Source organism: Trachypithecus francoisi, unplaced genomic scaffold, assembly GCF_009764315.1.
Source record: "Trachypithecus francoisi isolate TF-2019V2 unplaced genomic scaffold, Tfra_2.0 Lachesis_group1, whole genome shotgun sequence".
Taxonomy (NCBI): domain Eukaryota; kingdom Metazoa; phylum Chordata; class Mammalia; order Primates; family Cercopithecidae; genus Trachypithecus; species Trachypithecus francoisi.
The window spans coordinates 109,088,549-109,109,202 of NW_022681454.1; the positions used below are offsets into that span (position 1 = coordinate 109,088,549).

At 44.5% G+C, this 20,654-nt stretch overlaps 2 protein-coding genes across 2 annotated transcripts in view; both read right to left on the reverse strand.

Moving 5' to 3' along the window:
* LOC117084936 (proteasome activator 28-like) overlaps nt 1-18,259 on the reverse strand; it is a 35,971-nt gene extending 17,712 nt beyond the window's left edge. The window contains exons 1-3 of the mRNA XM_033213334.1: nt 18,129-18,259; nt 13,785-13,991; nt 13,605-13,690 (exon numbers count right to left, since the gene is read on the reverse strand). Coding sequence (XP_033069225.1) covers nt 13,605-13,690; nt 13,785-13,991; nt 18,129-18,259 — 424 coding nt within the window. The remainder of the gene's footprint in view (nt 1-13,604; nt 13,691-13,784; nt 13,992-18,128) is intronic.
* Nucleotides 17,374-19,507, reverse strand: NEUROG2 (neurogenin 2). Its single transcript, XM_033215031.1, has one exon. It carries the CDS (start codon nt 19,382-19,384, stop codon nt 18,467-18,469), a length of 918 nt encoding a protein of 305 aa, XP_033070922.1. The 5' UTR covers nt 19,385-19,507; the 3' UTR covers nt 17,374-18,466.
* Nucleotides 19,508-20,654: the final 1,147 nt, after the last annotated feature.

The window sequence follows — 20,654 nt, forward strand, 5'->3', positions numbered from 1 at the left end:
GTCTCACTTTATTGCTGAGGTTGGTCTCGAACTCCTGGCTCTAAGCAATCCTTTCACTGCAGCATCCCTAAAGAAAATCAATTTGTAATACTAGTGTAGAATAACATAGCCCCGTGCCCCAAGCAGCTCTTCTTTTTTAAAAAAAATTATTATTATACTTTAAGTTCTGGGATACATGTGCAGAACGTGCAGGTTTGTTACATAGGTATACATGTACCATGGTGGTTTGCTGCACCCGTCAATCCGTCATCTACATTAGGTATTTCTCCTAATGCTATCCCTCGCCTTGCTCCCCACCCCACAACAGGCCCCAATGTGCAATGTTTACCTCATTGTGTCCATATGTTTTATTGTTCAACTCCCACTTATGAGTGAGAACATACAGTGTTTGGTTTTCTGTTTCTGTGTCAGTTTGCTCAGAACGATGGTTTCCAGCTTCATCCACGGCCCTGGAAAGGACATGAACTCATTCTTTTTTATGGCTGCACAGTATTTCATGGTGTATATGTGCCACATTTTCTTTATCCAGTCTATCATTGATGGGCATTTGGGTTAGTTCCAAGCCTTTGCTATTGTGAACAGTGCTACAATAAACATACATGTGTATGTGTCTTTATAGTAGAATGATTTGTAATACTTTGGGTATATATCCAGTAATGGGATTGCTGGGTTAAATGATATTTCTGGTTCTAGATCCTTAAGGAATCATCACACTGTCTTCCACAATGGTTGAACTAATTTACACTCCCACCAACAGTGTAAAGGAATGCCTATTTCTGCACATCCTCTCCAGCATCTGGTTTTTCCTGACTTTTTTTTTTTTTTTTTTTGAAACAGAGTTTCTCTCTTGTTGCCCAGGCTGAAGTGCAATTGCCTGGTCTCGGTTCACTGCCACCTCCACTTCCCGGGTTCAAGTGATTCTCCTGCCTCAGCCTCCCAAGTAGCTGGGATTACAGGTGCCCACCACCATGTCTGACTAATTTTTGTATTTTTAGTAGAGACGGGGTTTCACCATGTTGGTCAGGCTAGTCTCAAACTCTTGACATTAGGCAATCTGCCCTCCTGGGCCTCCCAGGCAGATTACAGGCATGAGCCACCATGCCCAGCATGTTTCCTGACTTTTTAATGATCTCCATTCTAACTGTCATGGAGTGGTATCTTATTGTGGTTTTGATTTGCATTTCTCTAATGACCAGTGATGATGAGTTCTTTTTCATAAGTTTGTTGGCCGCATAAATGTCTTCTTTTGAAAAGTGTCAGTTCATATCCTTCACCCACTTTTTGATAGGGTTGTTTGTTTTTTCTTGTAAATTTGTTTAAGTTGCTTATAGATTCTGGATATTACCCCATTGTCAGATGGATAGATTGCAAAAATTTTCTCTCATTCTGTAGGTTGCCTGTTCACTCTGATAATAGTTTCTTTTGCTATGCAGAAGCTCTTTAGTTAGATCCCATTTGTCAATTTTGGCTTTTGCTGTCATTGCTTTTGGTGTTTTAGTCATGAAGTCTTTGCCCATGCCTACGTCCTGAATGGTATTGCCTAGGTTTCCCCTAGGATTTTATGGTTTTAAGCCTTACGTTTAAGTCTTTAATGCATCTTGAGTTAATTTTTGTATAAGGTATAAAGAAGGGGTCCAGTTTCAGTTTTCTGCATATGGCTAGCCAGTTTTCCCAACACCATTTATTAAATAGGGAATCCTTTCCCCATTGCTTGTTTTTGTTAGGTTTGTCAAAGATCAGATGGTTGTAGATGTGTGGTGTTATTTCTGAGGCCTCTGTTCTGTTCCATTGGTCTGTATCTCTGTTTTGGTACCAGTACCAATGCTGTTTTGGTTACTGTAGCCTGGTAGTATAGTTTGAAGTCAGGTAGCGTGATGCCTCCAGCTTTGTTCTTTTTTCTTAGGATTATCTTGGCTATACAGGCTCCTTTTTGGTTGCACTTGAAATTTAAAATAGTTTTTTCTAATTCTGTGAAGAAAGTCAATGGTAGCTTGATGAGGATGGCATTGAATCTATAAATTACTTTGGGCAGTATGGCCATTTTCACGATATTGATTCTTCCTAACCATGAGCATGGAATGTTTCCCATTTGTTTGTGTCCTTTCATTTCCTTGCCCAGTGGTTTGTAGTTCTCCTTGAAGAGGTCCTTCACATCCCTTGTAAGTTGGATTCCTAGGTATTTTATTCTCTTTGAAGCAATTGTGAATGGGAGTTCACTCATGATTTGGCTCTTTGTTTGTCTGTTATTGGTGTATAAGAATGCTTGTGATTTTTGCACATTGATTTTGTATCCTGAGACTTTGCTGAAGTTGCTTATCAGCTTAAGGAGTTTAGGGGCTGAGATGATGAAGTTTTCTAAATGTACAATCATGTCATCTGCAAACAGAGATAATTTGACTTCCTCTCTTCCTGTCTGAATACCCTTTATTTCTTTCTCTTGCCTGATTGCCCTGGCCAGAACTTCCAATACTATGGTGAATAGGAGTGGTGAGAGAGAGCATTCTTGTCTTGTGCCAGTTTTCAAATGGAATGCTTCCAGCTTTTGCCCATTCAATACGATATTGGCTGTGGATTTGTCATAAATAGCTCATATTACTTTGAGATATGTTCCATGAATACCTAGTTTATTGAGTGTGGGTTTGTTTGTTTTTTTTTTTAGTTTCACTCTTGATGTCCAGGCTGGAGTGCAATGGTATGTTCTCAGCTCACCACAACCTCCACCTCCTGGGTTCAAACGATTCTCCTGCCTCAGCATTCTGAGTAGCTGGGATTACAGGCATGAGCCACCGCACCTGGCCTTGAGTGTTTTTTTTTTTTTTTTTTTGAGACGGAGTGTCGCTCTGTCACCCAGGCTGGAGTGCAGTGGCTGGATTTCAGCTCACTACAAGCTCCACCTCCCGGGTTTAGGCCATTCTCCTGCCTCAGCCTCCCGAGTAGCTGGGACTACAGGTGCCCGCCATCTCGCCTGGCTAGTTTTTTGTATTTTTTTTAGTAGAGACGGGGTTTCACTGTGTTAGCCAGGATGGTCTCGATCTCCTGACCTCGTGATCTGCCCATCTCGGCCTCCCAAAGTGCTGGGATTACAGGCTTGAGGCCACCGCGCCCGGCCGGCCTTGAGTGTTTTTAGCATGAAGATGTGTTGAATTTTATCAGAGGCCTTTTCTGCATCTTTTGAGATAATATGTGGTTTTTGTCATCGGTTCTGTTTATGTGATGGATTACATTTATTGATTTGCATATGTTGAACCAGACTTGCATCCCAGGGATGAAGTCAAATTGATCATGGTGGATAAGCTTTTTAATGTGCTGCTGGATTCAGTTTGCCAGTCCAACCAGCTCTTCTATGAGAGGATAGTTCAAAAATTATTGTTGAGAAAACCTGAACCATTTATGCAAATGAACGGCCTAGAAACAAAGAGGCAAGTAGCCATTATCTGATGTGGTCCGTCTGCCACAGAGTAACTCCACCACCTTCAAAGAACTAGAAAATATGTCTTTCTGATGTTTCCCAAGACTTGAAAGAGTGAGAGGTTTAAGAGAAACCATTGTTGAAAATAATTACCACTATTCAAAAAGCATTTTATACTTTTCCAATGATACATACATTGTATCATTTAAACCTTATAGCAGTCTTACCTGGGGGAAAGAAATGCTATTTAAATTAATTAAAAATACTGTTTTCCTGGCCGGGAGCAACTGGCTCACACCTGTAATCCCAGCATTTTGGGAGGCTGAGGTGGGCGGATTACGAAGTCAGGAGATCGAGACCAACCTGGCTAACGTGGTGAAACCCTGTCTCTACTAAAAGTACAAAAAAATTAGCCAGGTATGGTGGCACGTGCCTGTAGTCCCAGCTATTCGGGAGGCTGAGTTAGGAGAATCACTTGAACCTGGGAGGCGGAGGTTGCAGTGAGCGGAGTTTGCGTTACTGCACTCCAGCCTGGGCGACAAAGTGAGACTCCATCTTAAAAAAAATAAAAATAAAAATATTGTTTTCCTATTTGAAAACCAATATGTATATATTCACATGAACAGGTGAATGGATGAGCAAATGTGGTATAGACTTTCAATGGAATATTATTCAGCCTTTAAAAGGAATGAAATTCTGACACATGCTACAAGTTGAATGAATCTCTAAAATATGCTAAGTGAAAAAGACCAGACACAAAAGGAAAATATTGCATGATTCCAGTGATATGAGCCACCTAGAAAAGGCAAATTCACAGAAACAGAAAGTAGAAGAGAAGTTTCCAGGAGCTGGGGACTGGGGAGAATGGGGAATATTTTAGTGGGAACAAACTTTCTGTTTAGGATAGTGAACAAGTTCTGTAAGTAGGCAAGCTGATAACTGCAAAAGATTGTGAATTTACTTAATGCCACTGAATTGTACTTAAAGGTGAATAAAATGGTAAATGTTACGTATATTTCACCACACTATCACAAGTGATTTGTGTTCAAAGTTGAAAAATAGAAAGTATCAAATAAACAATAATTATAAATGTTAAAATAGTCATGATTCAACCACCAGGATTACTACTATTAATATTTAAAGTTTGAATGTCTTCTTCTGTAAAATAGAAATAATAATAGTAGCTACACCAGAGGGTTATTATGAAGTTTTAATAAAATAATCTATGTAAATGACTTAGCAATGGTCCTAACATGTAAGCACAATGAATGTTAGCTGTTATTACAGCTATTATTTGATAATCATTTGATAATTTTACACACATTCCTATAATCTGCTTTTTTTCCTGAGATAGAGTCTCACTCTATTACCCAGGCTGGAGTACAGTGGTGTGATCATAGCTCACTGCAGCATCAACCTTCTGAGCTCAAGTGATCCTCGTGCCTCAGCTTCTGGGGTAGCTGGGAATACAGGTACACGTCACCGCACCTGGCTAATTAAAAAAAAAAAAAAGTGTCTTGCAAAGACAAGGTCTCACTATGTTGTCCAGGCTGGTCATGAACTCCTGAGCTCAAGAAATCCTCCTGCCTTGGCCTCCCAAAGCATTGGGATTACGGGCATGAGCCACCACGCCTGACCTAATCTGCTGTTTTCAACTAATAATGTATTGGGAACAGACTTTCATGTCCATAAAAAGACACATGGTTTGTTATTTCTGGGCACTCTTTCATTGTAAGAAAATAAATGTGAATGCAAAGTTTAGCTACAAAGCTGTTATTGTTAGAGAAAAACTGGAAACTGTCTAAATATTCTGTGATCGAAGATAGAGCTTACAGATGTAGAACCAAGAGCTCAGACAGACTAAGGAACTTATTCAGAATTACACAGAGGGAGCCAAAACTCAAACCTGTTCCTTTCATTGTAAATATTTAGTATCATTTAGATCAGTATCGTTTAGGCAAGAGGTTAGACATTGACTTTTTTGGGAGACAGAACTTTGTTCGTTTGGAAGGAATTCTTGCTCTTCCCTCTATCAGTTGTCCCAGCAAAAGTCCCTTTGTTCCAACAGATGCACCTCTTTTACTCTGAAACCATCATCTAGTCAGGAGTCCTATGCACACCAGATGTTTTGAATAAGTGGTGACCTTATCCTGGGAGACTCTTAGCCTTATCTTATTATTATATTAGTTATTATCTTATTATCTTATACTTATTTTTATACTTATTATGTATACTTATCTTATTATCTTAGTCAAATTACTCTACGTAAGCTTAAAGTCCCCTTAATACTCAAAATATATTAATAACTTTTTCCCTCTATTCACAAAAAGATTAAATGATACATTGTAGCAATTCTCAAGTAAATCTCACCATGATCGCTGTTGATCTTTCTCAGAGAGAAAAATAAAAAATCACAACATAGCAACAAATGGACATAATGCTTGCAAAATTCCTTTGGGTAATCTTTGTTCAGAACTTATTTGGGTTTCTCCTGAAAAGGGGATTCGAGAAAGAAAACTTACATGACCTTATTGTTTAATGTTGCCACCAAAGAAGAGAGAGTTACCTGCCCTTTCAGCCTGGATCAGAGGCATGTTACAGATGCTGGAGATAGCAACACTGAGCAAAGGGTGAGCAGGCACACACATGACACACACACCTGTCCTCCTGGAGTTTACATTGTAATGAAGGAAGATAATGTAAATAAAATAAATTAGTAAGATAGTATGCTTCTTTGTGGTAAGTGTGAGAAAAATAAAGATAGCTGAGCATCATCGAATTAATGTACATCATAAATGGAACAAGGATTTTAAAATTATGTATGTATTCACAACATGGTCTCTAACTGAATTAATATCTAAAAATAAATTATAAGCTTATAAAAGAAAAAAGATCATTTATTGACTTGGATCTCTCAGAGTCTTTGTATCATATGGGGAAAATTAAACCTCCTTGCTAAAGATCGATATTTTTGGAACTTTTCATGAAGTTCTGTGACAGAGTAGTACACATCCAGGCCTTGGGGGAAAAAAAGGTGTTATTCTGAGTTGGCTCTAAGGGAACACTAGCTCAATGGAGAGAAGTACAAATCCAAACCACCATGCTCGGTGCTGGTTCCTTCAGATTTCACTAACTCTGCTCTACAGCTCTCTGCTCTGAGGCCACCATCTTCCCTCTTCAACGCACCAGACCATCATGTTAATAAGAGCTGATTTGTAAATAGCGTCTCTCTCACTCCATCACTACCCCCCTTTGGCCAGGCTCCTACTTTTCTGCTCAGTGGCACAGATGCGGCTTTGAGCTAAGGGGGACCAAGCAGCTATTAGCAGCAAATGCAGTGAGGGAAATTAATGAAGGGGACAACTAATAAAAGACAGCTCAGGACAGCCAGACTAACTTGCTCTTGCTCCGAGCAGTAATTAACTTTTTTTTTTTTTTTTAGCTCATGAAGGTAAATATGCCAGCAGCACTGGTCCAGTCTAACTCTTCTTTATTAAAAAAGAGAGCAGAGCTATTCATGGGGAGCTGAGACTTAATCTGTTTTCCACCCAAGAGGAACAATTTTAAATTATTGTGTGATGCGTTTATAGATCCATGATGTCCAAATCAAGAGACACCTTTAAAGATCAGGGAGAAATGAGGCAGATGAAAGATTACAACTCTCTGAACAAAAGAAATTGTCATCCCCTGCTTGGAAGCAGTTTAAAAGAGAGAAACCTTTATCAAAAATTTGCTTCTCCTCGCCACCTAAAATGATTGACCTCTGTTCAGTACAAGTGCTGAATGAAAAACAAAATTGAATCCACAGCACATGGCCGGTCTTAGATGTCAGTGCTAAATATTAGCCTAGCTTGAGGGACTTTTCAGTTGCCTTCTTCAAGCTTCCAGTTTTCATTTTCAAAGGCATTGTTATAAAAAAAACAAGTTAAAATGTGGTTTTTCCAAGTATTTTTCAAAATTAATATGGACCCTTTGAAAAGTAAAATCCAAAAATATATCAAGATGAATCTGTTAGATTTTGTCTAAAAGTGTTTCTAAAAGCAAACCTATTGGACTTTATTTTTTAAAAAAACTTTGAAAAGTGAAGCTAGAATAGAGTTTGGAAATACCTGGTATAACCATAAATAGTTGTTCTAACCTTAGGCCTACTATACCAGGCTAAGAGACCTACTCACAGTTATATAGCCACTCAGTAACAGAAAGGACCCTAACTTAGTCCAATGCTCTGGCTTCTCCAAAATGAAAAAACCCCATCACATACTCTAAGTTAGTAAGCTAATTATAGTACTTCCATTTAATGTGTAATCACATTGTCCTTTTAAGCTTGGGTACCAACAGGATCAAATTGTACATCACAGTGAATTTTATTCATGGGCTCAGGAATCAATCTACTCTTCAAACTGGCCTCTAGACCCATTGAACTACCTCTGGCCCACTCTGGAAAAAAATGGGGCAAAAAACATAATTACCTGCAGGACTCTGTCAAGCCATCTACTCTTCATTCAGGAGGAGTAGGTACCAAGATAATGGGTGCTCTCTTGCAAAACTGACCACAATTTTGCATCAGTCAATAACACTCTGGAAAGGAGAGTGCAGCTCCATTTTGTTAATTATTTCCCAAAAGGTAGCAGAAGAACTAGTTGTGAATGATAGAACTTTATACATGCTTACTTCTATAATAATAGTGTGGGCAATTCAAATTAAAGTTAATTAAAATGAGATAGAGAAAAATGAGGGCAGGGGTCCTACATGCTTTGAAAATAAATATGAATAGTATTTGCCAGGAGCTGGAGGGAAGAAGAAATGAGAGCTGTTGTTTAATGAGTATAGAATTTCAGTTTTGCAAGATGAAAAAGTTCTGAAGATCTGTTGGACAGTAATATGAATATACTTAACACTACTAAACTGTACACTTAAAATGGTTAAGATGGTTTTTAAAAATCACTTTGGAACAGCTGAAGATTTTAAGGCATTAAAACATTCTTACACGGCCCAAAGTAAAAATAAAAATGACTTTTAAAATAACAGAATCTTCAAATTCTTCAAAGGTGGACTACCAAGTTTTAGTCAATGATAAGACCCTTTTTAAATTTTGTTGCTACAAATAAGTTATATACTCCCTAAATAAATATACAACCATATTAATCAGGGTAGGCTAAATTATGATGCAATAACAACCAACCACTGAATCTAAGTGGCTTAACTCACAGGCTTTCTCTCTCATACAACATCCACTGTGAGTGTCGGTGACTCATGAGGACCACCGCTCTTTATGTGGTCACTCAGGAGCCCAATTAGCTTTGATATTTTGGCCTTACTATCTTAAGGCAAGAGGGAGATAGAGACAAGCTCAGTTATAAATGGTCTGAGGATACCCAGAAGGATTAGAGAGTCAGATATGGCAAAGACTAGGAACATCCTCCACAATATCCAGCAGTAGTGTTTTGTCAGGTGAAACACAATTAACTGAACATCATGGAATGAAAGGAAATAGCAAGCTTTCTTTTGTTTATTTATTTATTTATTTATTTTTATTTTGAGAAATGTTCTCACTCTGTCACCCAGACTGGAGTGCAGTGGTGCAATTACAGTTCACTGCAGCCTTGACCTCCTGAGCTCAAGCAATCCTCCCACCTCAGCTCCTGAAGAGTTGGAACTACAGGCATACACCACCATGCTGGCTAATTTTTAATTTTTTTTAGAGAGACAAGGTCTCCCTAAATAGCCCAGGCTGGTCTCGAACTCCTCAAGCAATCCTCCCACCTCAGCCTCCCAACATGCTGGGATTACAGGTATGAGTCACCACACCAGACCTCTTCAAGCTTTAAATAAGAGTCTAAATGTAGTGCAAAAAAATTGTGTTTCCTGGAATTTGTAAAAATATTGCCTACCGGCCGGGCGCGGTGGCTCAAGCCTGTAATCCCAGCACTTTGGGAGGCCGAGACGGGCGGATCACGAGGTCAGGAGATCGAGACCATCCTGGCGAACACAGTGAAACCCTGTCTCTACTAAAAATACAAAAAACTAGCCGGGCGAGGTGGCGGGCGCCTGTAGTCCCAGCTACTTGGGAGGCTGAGGCAGGAGAATGGCGGGAACCCGGGAGGCGGAGCTTGCAGTGAGCTGAGATCCGGCCACTGCACTCCAGCCTGGGCGACAGAGCAAGACTCCGCCTCAAAAAAAAAAAAAAAAAAATATTGCCTACCGTGTAGAGCAGATCACTGTAGGACAAGAAATAGTTCTATTTACACAGTAATATAGTGCAAAAGGACAACGAAGTGAATAATCCAATGATTATGAATGGTAATAGATTCTGTGAGATGTCAGTGAGACAGTGCATGGTGTAATCATTGTTGCCTTGTTTAATGTTGTCTTGAGACTTGTAATCCTTTCCAATTTGTTAAGAAAAATTTCTAGAATTTGAAAGTGTGTCATGAATAAAAAAGGGTGGAGAAGCTCAATGTTTATGAATACTGTCTTTCTAGTCCCTTACCAAAAATATGGTAACATTAGAATCAAAATGCCCTTGGGGAGTTTCACTCACTTTGCTGGGGTAGGGAGGAAAAAAAAAAAGGCATTGAAGAAAATTGACCCTTTGACTTTCTTCCTTAGAAAGTTAAAGAAGCAGGCCAGGCACCTAAGCTCATGCTGGTAATCCCAGCACTCTGGTAGGCTGAGGCGGGCGAATCACTTGAGGCCGGGAGTTTGAGACCAGCCTTGACCAACATGGTGAAACCCCATCTACTGAAAATAGCCAGGTGTGCTGGCATGTGCCTGTAATCCCAGATACTTGGAAAGATGAGGCATAAGAATCCCTTGAACCTGGGAGGCGGAGACTGCAGTGAACCAAGATCGTATCACCGCACTCCAGCCTTGGCGACTCCATCTCAAAGGAAAAAATGAAGTGGGCTGGAGCAGTAACCACGGCTATAATCCCAGCACTTTAGGAAGCTGAAGTGGGAGGGTCACTTGAGCCTACTGGGAAACATAGGGGAGGCCTCATCTCTATGTAAAAATTTAGCTAGGTGTGGTAGTGTATGCCTGAAGTCCCAGCTACTCAGGAGGCTAACATGGAAGAAACACTCGACCCCAGGAGCCAGAGGCTACAGTGACCCAGGATCATGCCATTACCCTCTAACCTGGGTAACAGAGTGAGACCCTGTCTCAAAAAAAGAAAAAAAGAAATAAGCAGAGGCAGCAATTACCTGATTACCTGGAGAACTATATCCAGTCATTGACACCACAGATATTTTCTCCAATCTGCTTTGTAAGGTATTATGGTAATTACCACACCATGCATGTGTTATGAAAGTGTAGGTAAGATACAGAGTAATGTGGAGGTGAGGAGGGTACCACTGGCCAGTGCCTTCATCAGTTCAGCTTCACCTCCTATAGTTCAAAACAAAATGGTTCTGAAAACTCTCGGATGTTTAGAAAACTCTCCCCAATGTAGAACAGAGAAGCCTAAGATGCCAGAACAGTTCTACTCAAGGAGAACTGAACCACTTTAAAAATTGTTTGCTTACAGAATAATAACTGAAAATGTCAGATGGAGTCTCCTACATCTACTGAAAATTATAGGGAGGAGTTTCTATTGCAGATACCATGAAAAACTCTACTGGATGTGTTTATGTGTGCACATGCCTGATGTCACACAGAGATACAGTCCAAAATCATCTCCTAATTCAAAAGAAACATTGGATGTGAACTCAGGACTTCTGAGTTCTTTACTGTTTTTCCAGCAAAATTATGTTTTTTTCTTGTCTGCTTCCAAGCTGTTGCCATGGTAATTTTGAGGGTTAGGGGAAACATTATTAACTTAGATAGGATTTTTTAAAACTATCCTTATTATTTATTATTATTATTATTGAGATGGAGTTTTCACTCTTGTTGTCCAGGCTGGAGTGCAGCGGTGCGATTTCAGCTCACTGCAACCTCTCCCTCCTGGGTTCAAGTGATTCTCCTGCCTCAGCCTCCCGAGTAGCTGGGATTACAGGTGTGTGCCACCATGCCTGGCTAGTTTTTGTACTTTTTTAGTAGAGACTGGGTTTCACCATGTTGGCCAGGCTGGTCTCGAACTCCTGACCTCAGATGATCTGCTTGCCTCCCAAAGTGCTGGGATTACAGGCTTGAGCCACCGCGCCAGGCCCTTATTTATTTATTTTGAAACGGGGTCTCATTCTGTCACCCAGGCTGGAGTCCAGTAGTGGGATCTCATCTCACTGCAACCTCTGCCTCCAGGGTTCAAGTGATTCTCCTGCCTCAGCCTCCCGAGTAGCTGGGATTACAGGCATGTGCCACCAGCCTCGCTAATTTTTGTGTTTTTCGTAGAGAGGGGGTTTCAACATGTTGGCCAGGCTGGTCTTGAACTCCCAGCCTCAAGTGATCCTGCCGCCTTGGCCCCCCAACGTTCTGGGATTACGGACGTTAGCCACCACACCTGGCCTAGATAGGTTTGATTTTTAAAAACACCTTTTTGATCAGTCTAGGCACTGTGATATGAAAAAAAGTATTAATTCATTGATACAATGATTATCTGAAGTTTACAGCTAGTCTTTAGTTAGCTTCACAGGTATGTTCAACGTTTTATCTCACTTGACTTCTTTCCCAAAATTATCTGGAAAGTAACGCAAAAATAAATCATATCCTCATATTAAATCAACCTTCTTGTATTGGTTTATATATGATGTTTCAGTAGATGTAAAAATTTGAAGAAAAAAACAAGATTAAACTTATCTCAGAATCCTTCGTGTTTGATTACTTCAATGCATAGCAAGATTTATGTATTGAAAAAAAAAGGAAAGAAAGCAAATGCAAGCCTGTGGGGTTACTCTTTTGTCACACTGGCACTAGTTTGGCTTCTTTCGGCTATTCTTATGCCAAGGAGGCAATAAACCCCCTTGAGAGTCATAGAGCTGCCCGTGGAGCCCTGACGGTGCAGAGAAGCTTTTATGCCAAAATACAATATACAAAGGGATCATAAACACGTTTGAAAAGGAAGATGACCTCTTTGTCACTTGGAATTAGGCTTTATGGCAAGCTGCTGCCATGGAAACCATCCCCAGCTCGCTCCATATTTTAAGGCTTCCTGTTTCCATTTTACATGGACTTCAGCACCTTAATTTAATCCTTTCTACATCAAATAAGATAGGTGAAAGGTTTTGGTTCTTTGCTCCATTGTTTAACGTCTCCACGTATGCCTTTAGTTATGGAGCAAAAAGGAGTGTAAGTGAAATCGAGGATTTGAGTGCAGATGGAAACAAAAAGAAGGTGATAATGGAATTATTAGAAAGAAATGGAGACAAACACTGGTGACACAACCTGCTGTACAATTCGACAAGATCTATCAGAGAAGATATACACTCCGTATTGAATCTTTTTAAAAAGCCAGCTGCAGTCCAAACAGGCTACTCTAGGAGATGAGTCCTTTGGAAATAACTTTAACATGTTGCCTCTTGCTTTCTTGCATGGCTGGACTTCCATGTGCAGTAGGTAGAGTCTACCAGGTTACACGAATCTAAACAGCTGCCCCCAAAGTCGAGCCTTAAAAATATGTTTCCATTGGGAAGAACTGTGGATCCCTGGTTCTTTTTTTCCTAAGAAATATATAACTTTTGTTTTGTAAGAAAGTGAATATGCAGAAAACCGAATGCTTACATAGTTACAGCCTTGAAAAGTAAAAGCAAAGATAACCGAGTAAAAAGAGAATTGACGATGAGCTAACTACCGCTGAAGCTCTGCGATCCAAAAACTGCTGGGACATCTGAAGAATGGCCCGGGGTCAGTTCGGTGAGATGCGGGGCTGAGGAAAAGAAGGAGTGGGACCGTGGGCGCGCAGGTGTTTCAAGGATCCTCCTCCTTTCCCCCTTCCATCTCTGATTCCATCTCCAATTTGGATCCCGGGAGGCCGAGCATCTCTCACGCGGTTGACACCTCTACAGGCTGGAGCGCGAAGCCGGCGCCTGTCCGTGGGATCAGGGAGGCCTGGCCTTTCACGCGGTGTTCGCAGTCAGTAATCCAAGTTGGCATTTCCCCCTTCGCGCTCTGAGCAGCTGGAGAAGCAGAGAATGCGAGCGAAAGCAGACAGAACCACCCCTATCTCCCTTCCCCCGACCCTGGCACCGAGAGGGGGAAAAAAGTCATTTGTTGTAACGCACACACCGTCAGGATTCTTTCCCACTCCATCCTCCCGACTCACGCCACCTTGCAGGGAAATAATAGGTCCGGTCACACTGGCTTTCGCGTTCTGCTTTCCGGATGACTGAATTTCTTTGCTCGCCTCTCCTGTCGGGGACCATCTGAAACTGTCTCCAAGCTGCGTTCCCAGGGAACCCCCCAACCCCCACTCATTTCACTCGAGAACTAAAGAACGACTCACTTCAACGTCCTCCGTAAAATGAACCCCATCTCGGCTGGAAAAATCAAACTGGGGAAGGAAAAACGCGTGGGGGGCGAGGAGAACCGCTCCTGCAGACCTGGCCCCTCCTTGGCCCGGGGGGACCCCTGCCGGTGCCCACTCGGAGCCACGTGGGGCGGCCCCAAGGAAGATGCACCATCCCCCAAACCAAGCGCTTTGGAAAAGAAACTGCAGAGAACAATAAGAAGCATGGAGAGCGGGGGGGGGGGGGGGGGGGGGGGTGTCTGATGGGGTGATGAGAAAGCTGGCCTTTCATCCCTCCTTTTTTGGACATTCCTTAAGTTTAATCATTAAAGTGGTCCTTAAAAAAGAAGCCAGCAGCTTAACGCTGCTATTTCTGACAATCTGCCCCACACACTGTCAGCGAAGTGAAAGATCTGAATCTAGCTTTGTTGCTTCGCTACCAATAGCAGACTTGGGGAGACCAAACCTCCGATTTCTGGCCACATCAAAGCACTGATTATGCAAATTCCCATTTTTTTAAAGAATAAAAGAAAATGGAGGGGGTATTATTTATCACACAATGAACCCCCTGTCAGGGCAGGAAACAATAGATCAGACCAGATAGCCCTATCTAGCCCCAGGCTGGGGGAGCGAGAAAGGGGGGTATTGGAGCCCTCACGTTTTATTGGTCTAACCTAATTTCACTAATTCTCTTTTCACACATTTATTTTGCGAATTCGGAGGCCGGGACTTTCACGCTCCCGGGAGCGCCCTGCATTGGCGCGATTCAAGAGCTGCCCACTTTATTTAATTAATACATTCAAAGCTCGCTTGGGAGCCCGAGGGGGCTCGGGGGAGACCGAGGCTGGTGGTGAGGAGGAGGCGCTTTTAACCGGTTCCAGGTGTCGGTGACCAGAAGTCACAACCGGCCCAAGGGTGTGCAATGCAGGGGGGTGTACCCAGCGGGTGGGAGCGCCGCAGCTCTCAACCTCGCCCTCAAGCCAGGCCCTTTAGCAGCCTGTGACCCAGACTGACGGGTGGGCGGCTGAAGCCGGCCTTGGGCCTAAACGCCCTTCCTGGGTCATAGGACTAGGCTTTGGGAAGTGTCGAGTGGGCCCTTCCTCCCTCCTGGCCAAAGCCGCCCAGGGCCTTCGCCTCAGCTGGGACACCTGGGGAGCCCACCGAGTTCTGGTCCAGGTGCGGCGGGCCAGGGAAGCCTCAGCCCCTCCTCCTGCCTCCAGCTGAGCCTAGGTCCGGCTCCCGTGGCAGTCCCAGCGGTTGGCAGTCCGCCTCACTACCTTTTTTTCTCCTTCTTGGCGCTCAGATGGATGTATTTAAAATCTAGTGGAGGCAAAATGAGCTGTAGCAAGGCCTAAGTACTTTAGAACAAATAAATACAGCCAATCCCGGAACTCTGGCCGCGCTAAAGCGACGCTCCAATGAGAACAGGACCCACCTTCGCGTCTCTCCGCACTTAGGAACGCACCGCAGCGCACTAACTGGCGTTGGAAAGATCTAGCAACGCTGGGAGTCTGTGACTGTCACCGGAAGAAAATCTCCACAGCGTTGGTTGAAGTGTCTCTCATCAGAGCCACCAGAAATAAAATGGCGTGGCTCCGAGGCCTGCAAACCTACTTGGTGCACACAAATGCAGCTCATCACAGCGCGGTCACAATGTCGGGAGGGAAATGAATCAAATGGAAAAACGACCTTGTTGCCTACCCCAGAAGCAGCGGCTTCGACCCTCTAATTGTACTCATTCCTACTAGGAAGGGAAAAGAACGGCTGGGCCTCAGGCCACAGGCTGTGAAGGTTGCAACGGGTTAGGGGAGAGAATCTCGGCGCTGAGGCAGTCAGTACATCATTCTTACCCGCTTAAGATGATTAGACACCATAAAAAATAATTGCACCAATTTAGTGTAAAATAAGGTGTGTTCTAGATGGGGAAGGGAAAGCCTGAGTGTGAATTGCAAATGGTAGATGAAAGCCCTGGCACTTAGGATGTGTCTGCTTGTGTGTAAATGGAGACCTGCAAGCTCCAGCTTTGAGAACTTGAACAAGACTCTGGACTTGGAAGAAGTGTCTAGAGTCAGCTAGGTCAAGAGTGAAGTCTGTATTAGCTGTATGAGCCTTGCTCAGAGCTAGGATTATTGAATCATCTAACCATCCCTGCCTCTCCAGCTGAGCCCTTAGGGTCATCTTTTTATGGGATGGCTTCACCAATTGAGAAGGGTTCCCATAGTTGGAGGAGTAGCTGCATCTGAGATTTTGTCATGAACTATTTCTTTGGCAAGTTTCCAAAAGAAGCACCATGTGTCATCAAATGTATCACCAGAAGATGCATTGTTCAGCACCAAAACTGATGTTTTCAAACTATCATATTACAGTTCCTTTGCTTGCTGGCTTGGCTTTTTAAACACTAGAAACATAAATGTGAATATAAGAGAAATATCACTTTCTCCCTACGTCAGACATTCAAAGAGCAGCTAAGAGTGACACAATCTTTAAATTAAAAGGGATTTACCAAAAGGTCTCTCATGCTTGGCTATAAAAATGAAACCAAAACCCTGAGTTAGTTCTGCCTGTGATTAAAATGGAATTATTAGAGAGGAGTAGTTTCAGATAGACACCTCAGGAGAAATTATTGCATTGTGCAGAAGAGTGGAGTATTTAGCCCAAACCAGATGCAGGTAAGACATTCGTGGGGAGGGGGATGCTGTGAACAACCAAGATTTATTGTGATCTTTTTTAGCTTGTGTTGTCATAGACACTCTTCCCCAAGGGGATTAAACCTAGAATGTGGTCAACCTTCATTTGGTCATTTTTGACCCAAAGCCAATCAAAGATCATTCATTTCTGCTTTGGAGATTGAGGTGCAAGTTAAACCATTTTTGCTTTCTCTTTGAAGAAGTTTTGACTATGTAATTACTTTAACAAATATTGGAAAGTGGAGCTATTTCTTTAAATGTTTTCAATTCCAGTTCACTCTAAATGTCTGCTTTATTCTGGGAGTCTGCTTTTAAAAGCAACTAACTTGTTAAAACGCCTAATAGGAAATCTTCTAATAATGAATTTTTACATACTGTTACATCACAGATGTTAGAGCTGGAAAGGGAGCACCCTTGGAGGTCACGTCCCATCCCTTCAGTTTACAGATGAGAATTGAAGCCAAACAAATTGTACAAAAAACAAATTTCCACACACTCCACCAAGAAATTTCAACTTCACTTTTTTTTCAAATCAAGGTTTTCGGAACTTTGGAGCTTATCATGACTTAATTATCATTTAAATTCTTCTCCCCTTTTTTGCTTGTTTGCTCAGAAATTTATTTCTTAAAAATAAATTGTGTGCTTGTCTTAAAAATAGAGTTAACACTCATTTCAATATTAGTGTCTCAAATATGATTCAGCTTTTTGTGATTTCTTAGTGAAATTCTACACAAAGCATTGCCAAAAAATACAAGTACTACATTCAATTTGACATGGGGAGAATTTCAAAAACACACAACTGATTCGGCATCTAACAATCACATAAGCAAGAAAAAGTTAGAACACAAAACACAAACTTATGAAAATTAGATACTTTATTTATAGTTTAATCACAAGAACAACTTTCTTGTTCTTCAATACGTAAATACATACTAGAATAAACTCTGTAGAATATACAAAAAAATACATATTTTCCCATGAAAAATTTCTTTATAATAAATAGAAGGGAACACGTGTGTGGCTGATCCGGATAATGCTCCGTGTCTGCTTAGGTTTTCAGACTGTTGATTTATTTTTAATTTCTTGAAAGAATGGGGGAGTTCCTTCTTCCCTAAAAGGTCGAGATAAATAATGCATGAAGCAATCCTCCCTCCTGATTTTTCCCTTTTCCTCCTCATTTTTCCTTTTGATAGAGAGTTCAGCCTAAATTTCCACGCTTGCATTCAATCATTACAAAGCCTACAAATTATACAATGACTTCTAACCTGCCCCTCTAACAAAACAAGTTTTTTCCCCCTTATAAATCATGAGAGACAGATGGCAAAATAGGGAAGAAAAAGGAAAGAGAAGGACAGGACAATAGGCATTGTGACGAATCTGGGAAACAGAACAAAGTGCACATCAGAGAGGGAAAGTTTGGTTTGACAGGTGAAATTCCCACAGCCTGCAGACAGCAATGGGAATAAAGCAGATGCCAGCCATTGCAAATCTGTGGATAATATTATTACCAGTAAAATCATTCAGATGCTAAGATACATTTCTTTCTACTCGACATTAACATCTCTATGTAGAAGCAAAGGTGAAGAGATCACAGGAACCAGTTGCATTCTCCCTGTGAGATTCACACGAACTGCACCAAGTCCTCCGGCGTTACAGAGAAAGGGGAGGAGCGTCAGTCCGTTCTGCAAACTGTTTAGATATGCCACCATCATCTCTTCCCAGCGTCTTTTTCGTCTCAAGAAGCGCCCCCAAAACGCCACCCTTGGCTTTGACAACAAGCTCCATCACACCTTCAATAAATCAGAGCCCGTCTGAATGAAGGATACACAAAGCCAAGAAATGCAAGAAACAACCGAGGAATCAGAACGGCTACACCTGCCCTGTGAAGTGAGATGGTTTCCAGGGCATAGAAGGGAGGGGGCAGGGTAAGGGAGAAGGGCTTGACTGGGCACAGGAAAGGGAACCCACTAAGGCCTGACGTGGGTAGCAGCTCTAGATACAATCCCTGGCTATGGGGAGGTGAGGTGCATAGCGGTGCTTGTCGGGAGGTGGGGGCTGCCAATAGTCCATGTCTGACCCGGCCGGGCTGGCGGGCGATAAAGTGCAGCTGTAGGGGGAGGTGGAGTTGGAGGACGCGGATGAGGACGGCGCGGGGCTGTTGGTGCAGCTCCACGTGGAGGCGGGCGAGGGGCTGTCTCCGCTGCTGCTCAGGGTGGCGCTGGCGCCTCCCGGGCTCAGCAACACTGCCTCGGAGAAGAGCGCCCCCGGCAGGCCTCCGCCGCCGCCCCCGCAGTGATCCGCCAGGCGCAGGGTCTCGGTGAGCGCCCAGATGTAGTTGTGGGCGAAGCGCAGGGTCTCGATCTTGGTGAGCTTGGCGTCCTCGGGGAACGTGGGGAGCACCTCGCGCAGTGCGTCCAGTGCCGCGTTGAGGTTGTGCATGCGATTTCGCTCGCGGTTGTTGGCCTTCAGTCTACGGGTCTTCTTGATGCGCTGCACCGTCTCGGCGGTCTTGGCGCCTCGGGAGACGGCCCGCGCCCGAGAGGGGCGCCGTTTGCAATCGTGCACCAGACCCAGCAGCCGTGCGGGCCGGCAGCCCTCCGCACCCGCAGCCACGCCGCCCCGCGCCCCCTGCCCAGCCTCAGCCCCGCGCTGCCGACGCGCCCCGCCTGACGCGCCCGGCTCCTCCTCCTCCTCTTCGTCGGCGCTGGATGACAGCGGGGTCAGGGCTGCCAAGGCGGGGGAGGCCGAGCCGAGCAGCACCAGCACGTCCTCTTCCTCCTTCAACTCCAAGGTCTCGGATTTGACGAACATCCTACCAAAGAGAGAGGGGAAGGAGAAAAAGGCAGTGAGGCGTAAGGAAAGAAACAGAGGCGCGATCTTCGTGTCACAGGGGCGTGCTCGGGCGCGCATCCGAGAAGACCAGCTCCGAATGGCGCGGGGAAAGAAACCCGGGCCAAGGTCAGGAGCGCCGCTAGCGCTCGCTGTGATCCTGTAGCCAGTCAGCCAGGTCCTGCCCTCCGCGGGCCGACCTGCGTTCCCGCCGAGAAGGGACTACAGCCTCCGCGACAAAGATTCTGCGCGGACCAGAGGGCGTGCGGGCGTGGTTGGACTGAGTGCGGGGAAACCACCTGCGAAGTTGGAAGCCGTGGCTCGATACTTACTTAGTTGGCTCTAACTGTGCCTCAGCGTTGCTGTGACTTTGGCGTGTGCCGGGAATCTCAGCGCAGCCGCGAGCGCAGCGCCGCGTCCTTCGCCCGGGGTGAAAGCTGCAAGCCCGGCGCTACTGTGGCGCAGCTCCGCGGGGGACCTCTGCGACCGGCGAGTTTGCCAAGAGCCCCGGCGGCGGCGGCGGCGGCCCGCCCGGGTCTCGTGTGTTGTGGTGGTAGTGCGTGTCTGTCTGTCAGTCAGTCCTTGGCCGTGCGGCTCCTGGCACGCGACTCCCAGGCACTCCAGTTAAAGCGAAGCTGCTTGTGGTTCAGTGGCTGCGTGTCTGGCACACGACTCTCCTTAAAACCCCTTATATACCACCAAGAAAACAATCAGATCTGCCCCGGGCCCCCCCTTCCCCGCCGCCGCCGCCGCCTCCTCCTGTCAGTCCTGCCCCCCTTCTCCCCCGCTTTTCCCTCCCCTGGCTTATTCTTTTCATTGCATTATCATCATTCATTTCTTTCTCTTTCTTCACCGCCTTTCCCCCTCCCTTGGCGCTGCCATCCATCCTCCTCCTCCCACCACCCCCGCCTCTCTTTTCCCCCTTTATCTAATCAGCATAAAATGGTTCTAAAGCTCCTGTTGGAGCTCCAGGCTGCGGCCGGAGCTGGCGAAGCCGCAGCGGCCGCAGAGGCTCAAGCTGCGGCTGTTGTCGCCGCCGCTGTCCATTGTGATTGGTGGCTCGCGCTCGGCTGGAGCGTGCCGCTAATTTATTAATGAATGGAGGTCGCGAGGCGCAGCTGGCCAATCAGGGCGCCCCGGACTCCGGGAGGCCTGCGAGCCACGCGCACCGGAGCCCGCTCCCTTTCAGCGGCTCATTAGGGGCCCGAGCGCTGGGGGCGGATGGGGGGACCCGTGCTACCGCCCCCGCCTTCGTCCTCGCTGCCGCCGAGGTTCCCCCCGCCCGGCGCGCGCGCGCAGGCACCGCACCCGGCGCTGCCGGCCCTCCTAGCTCCTGGGTGATGGGAACTAG

Bases quoted from the DNA above. Each gene is read 5' to 3' on its own strand.
- NEUROG2 (XM_033215031.1), bottom strand. From the start codon at position 19,384: ATGCGCGCCCGAGCACGCCCCTGTGACACGAAGATCGCGCCTCTGTTT.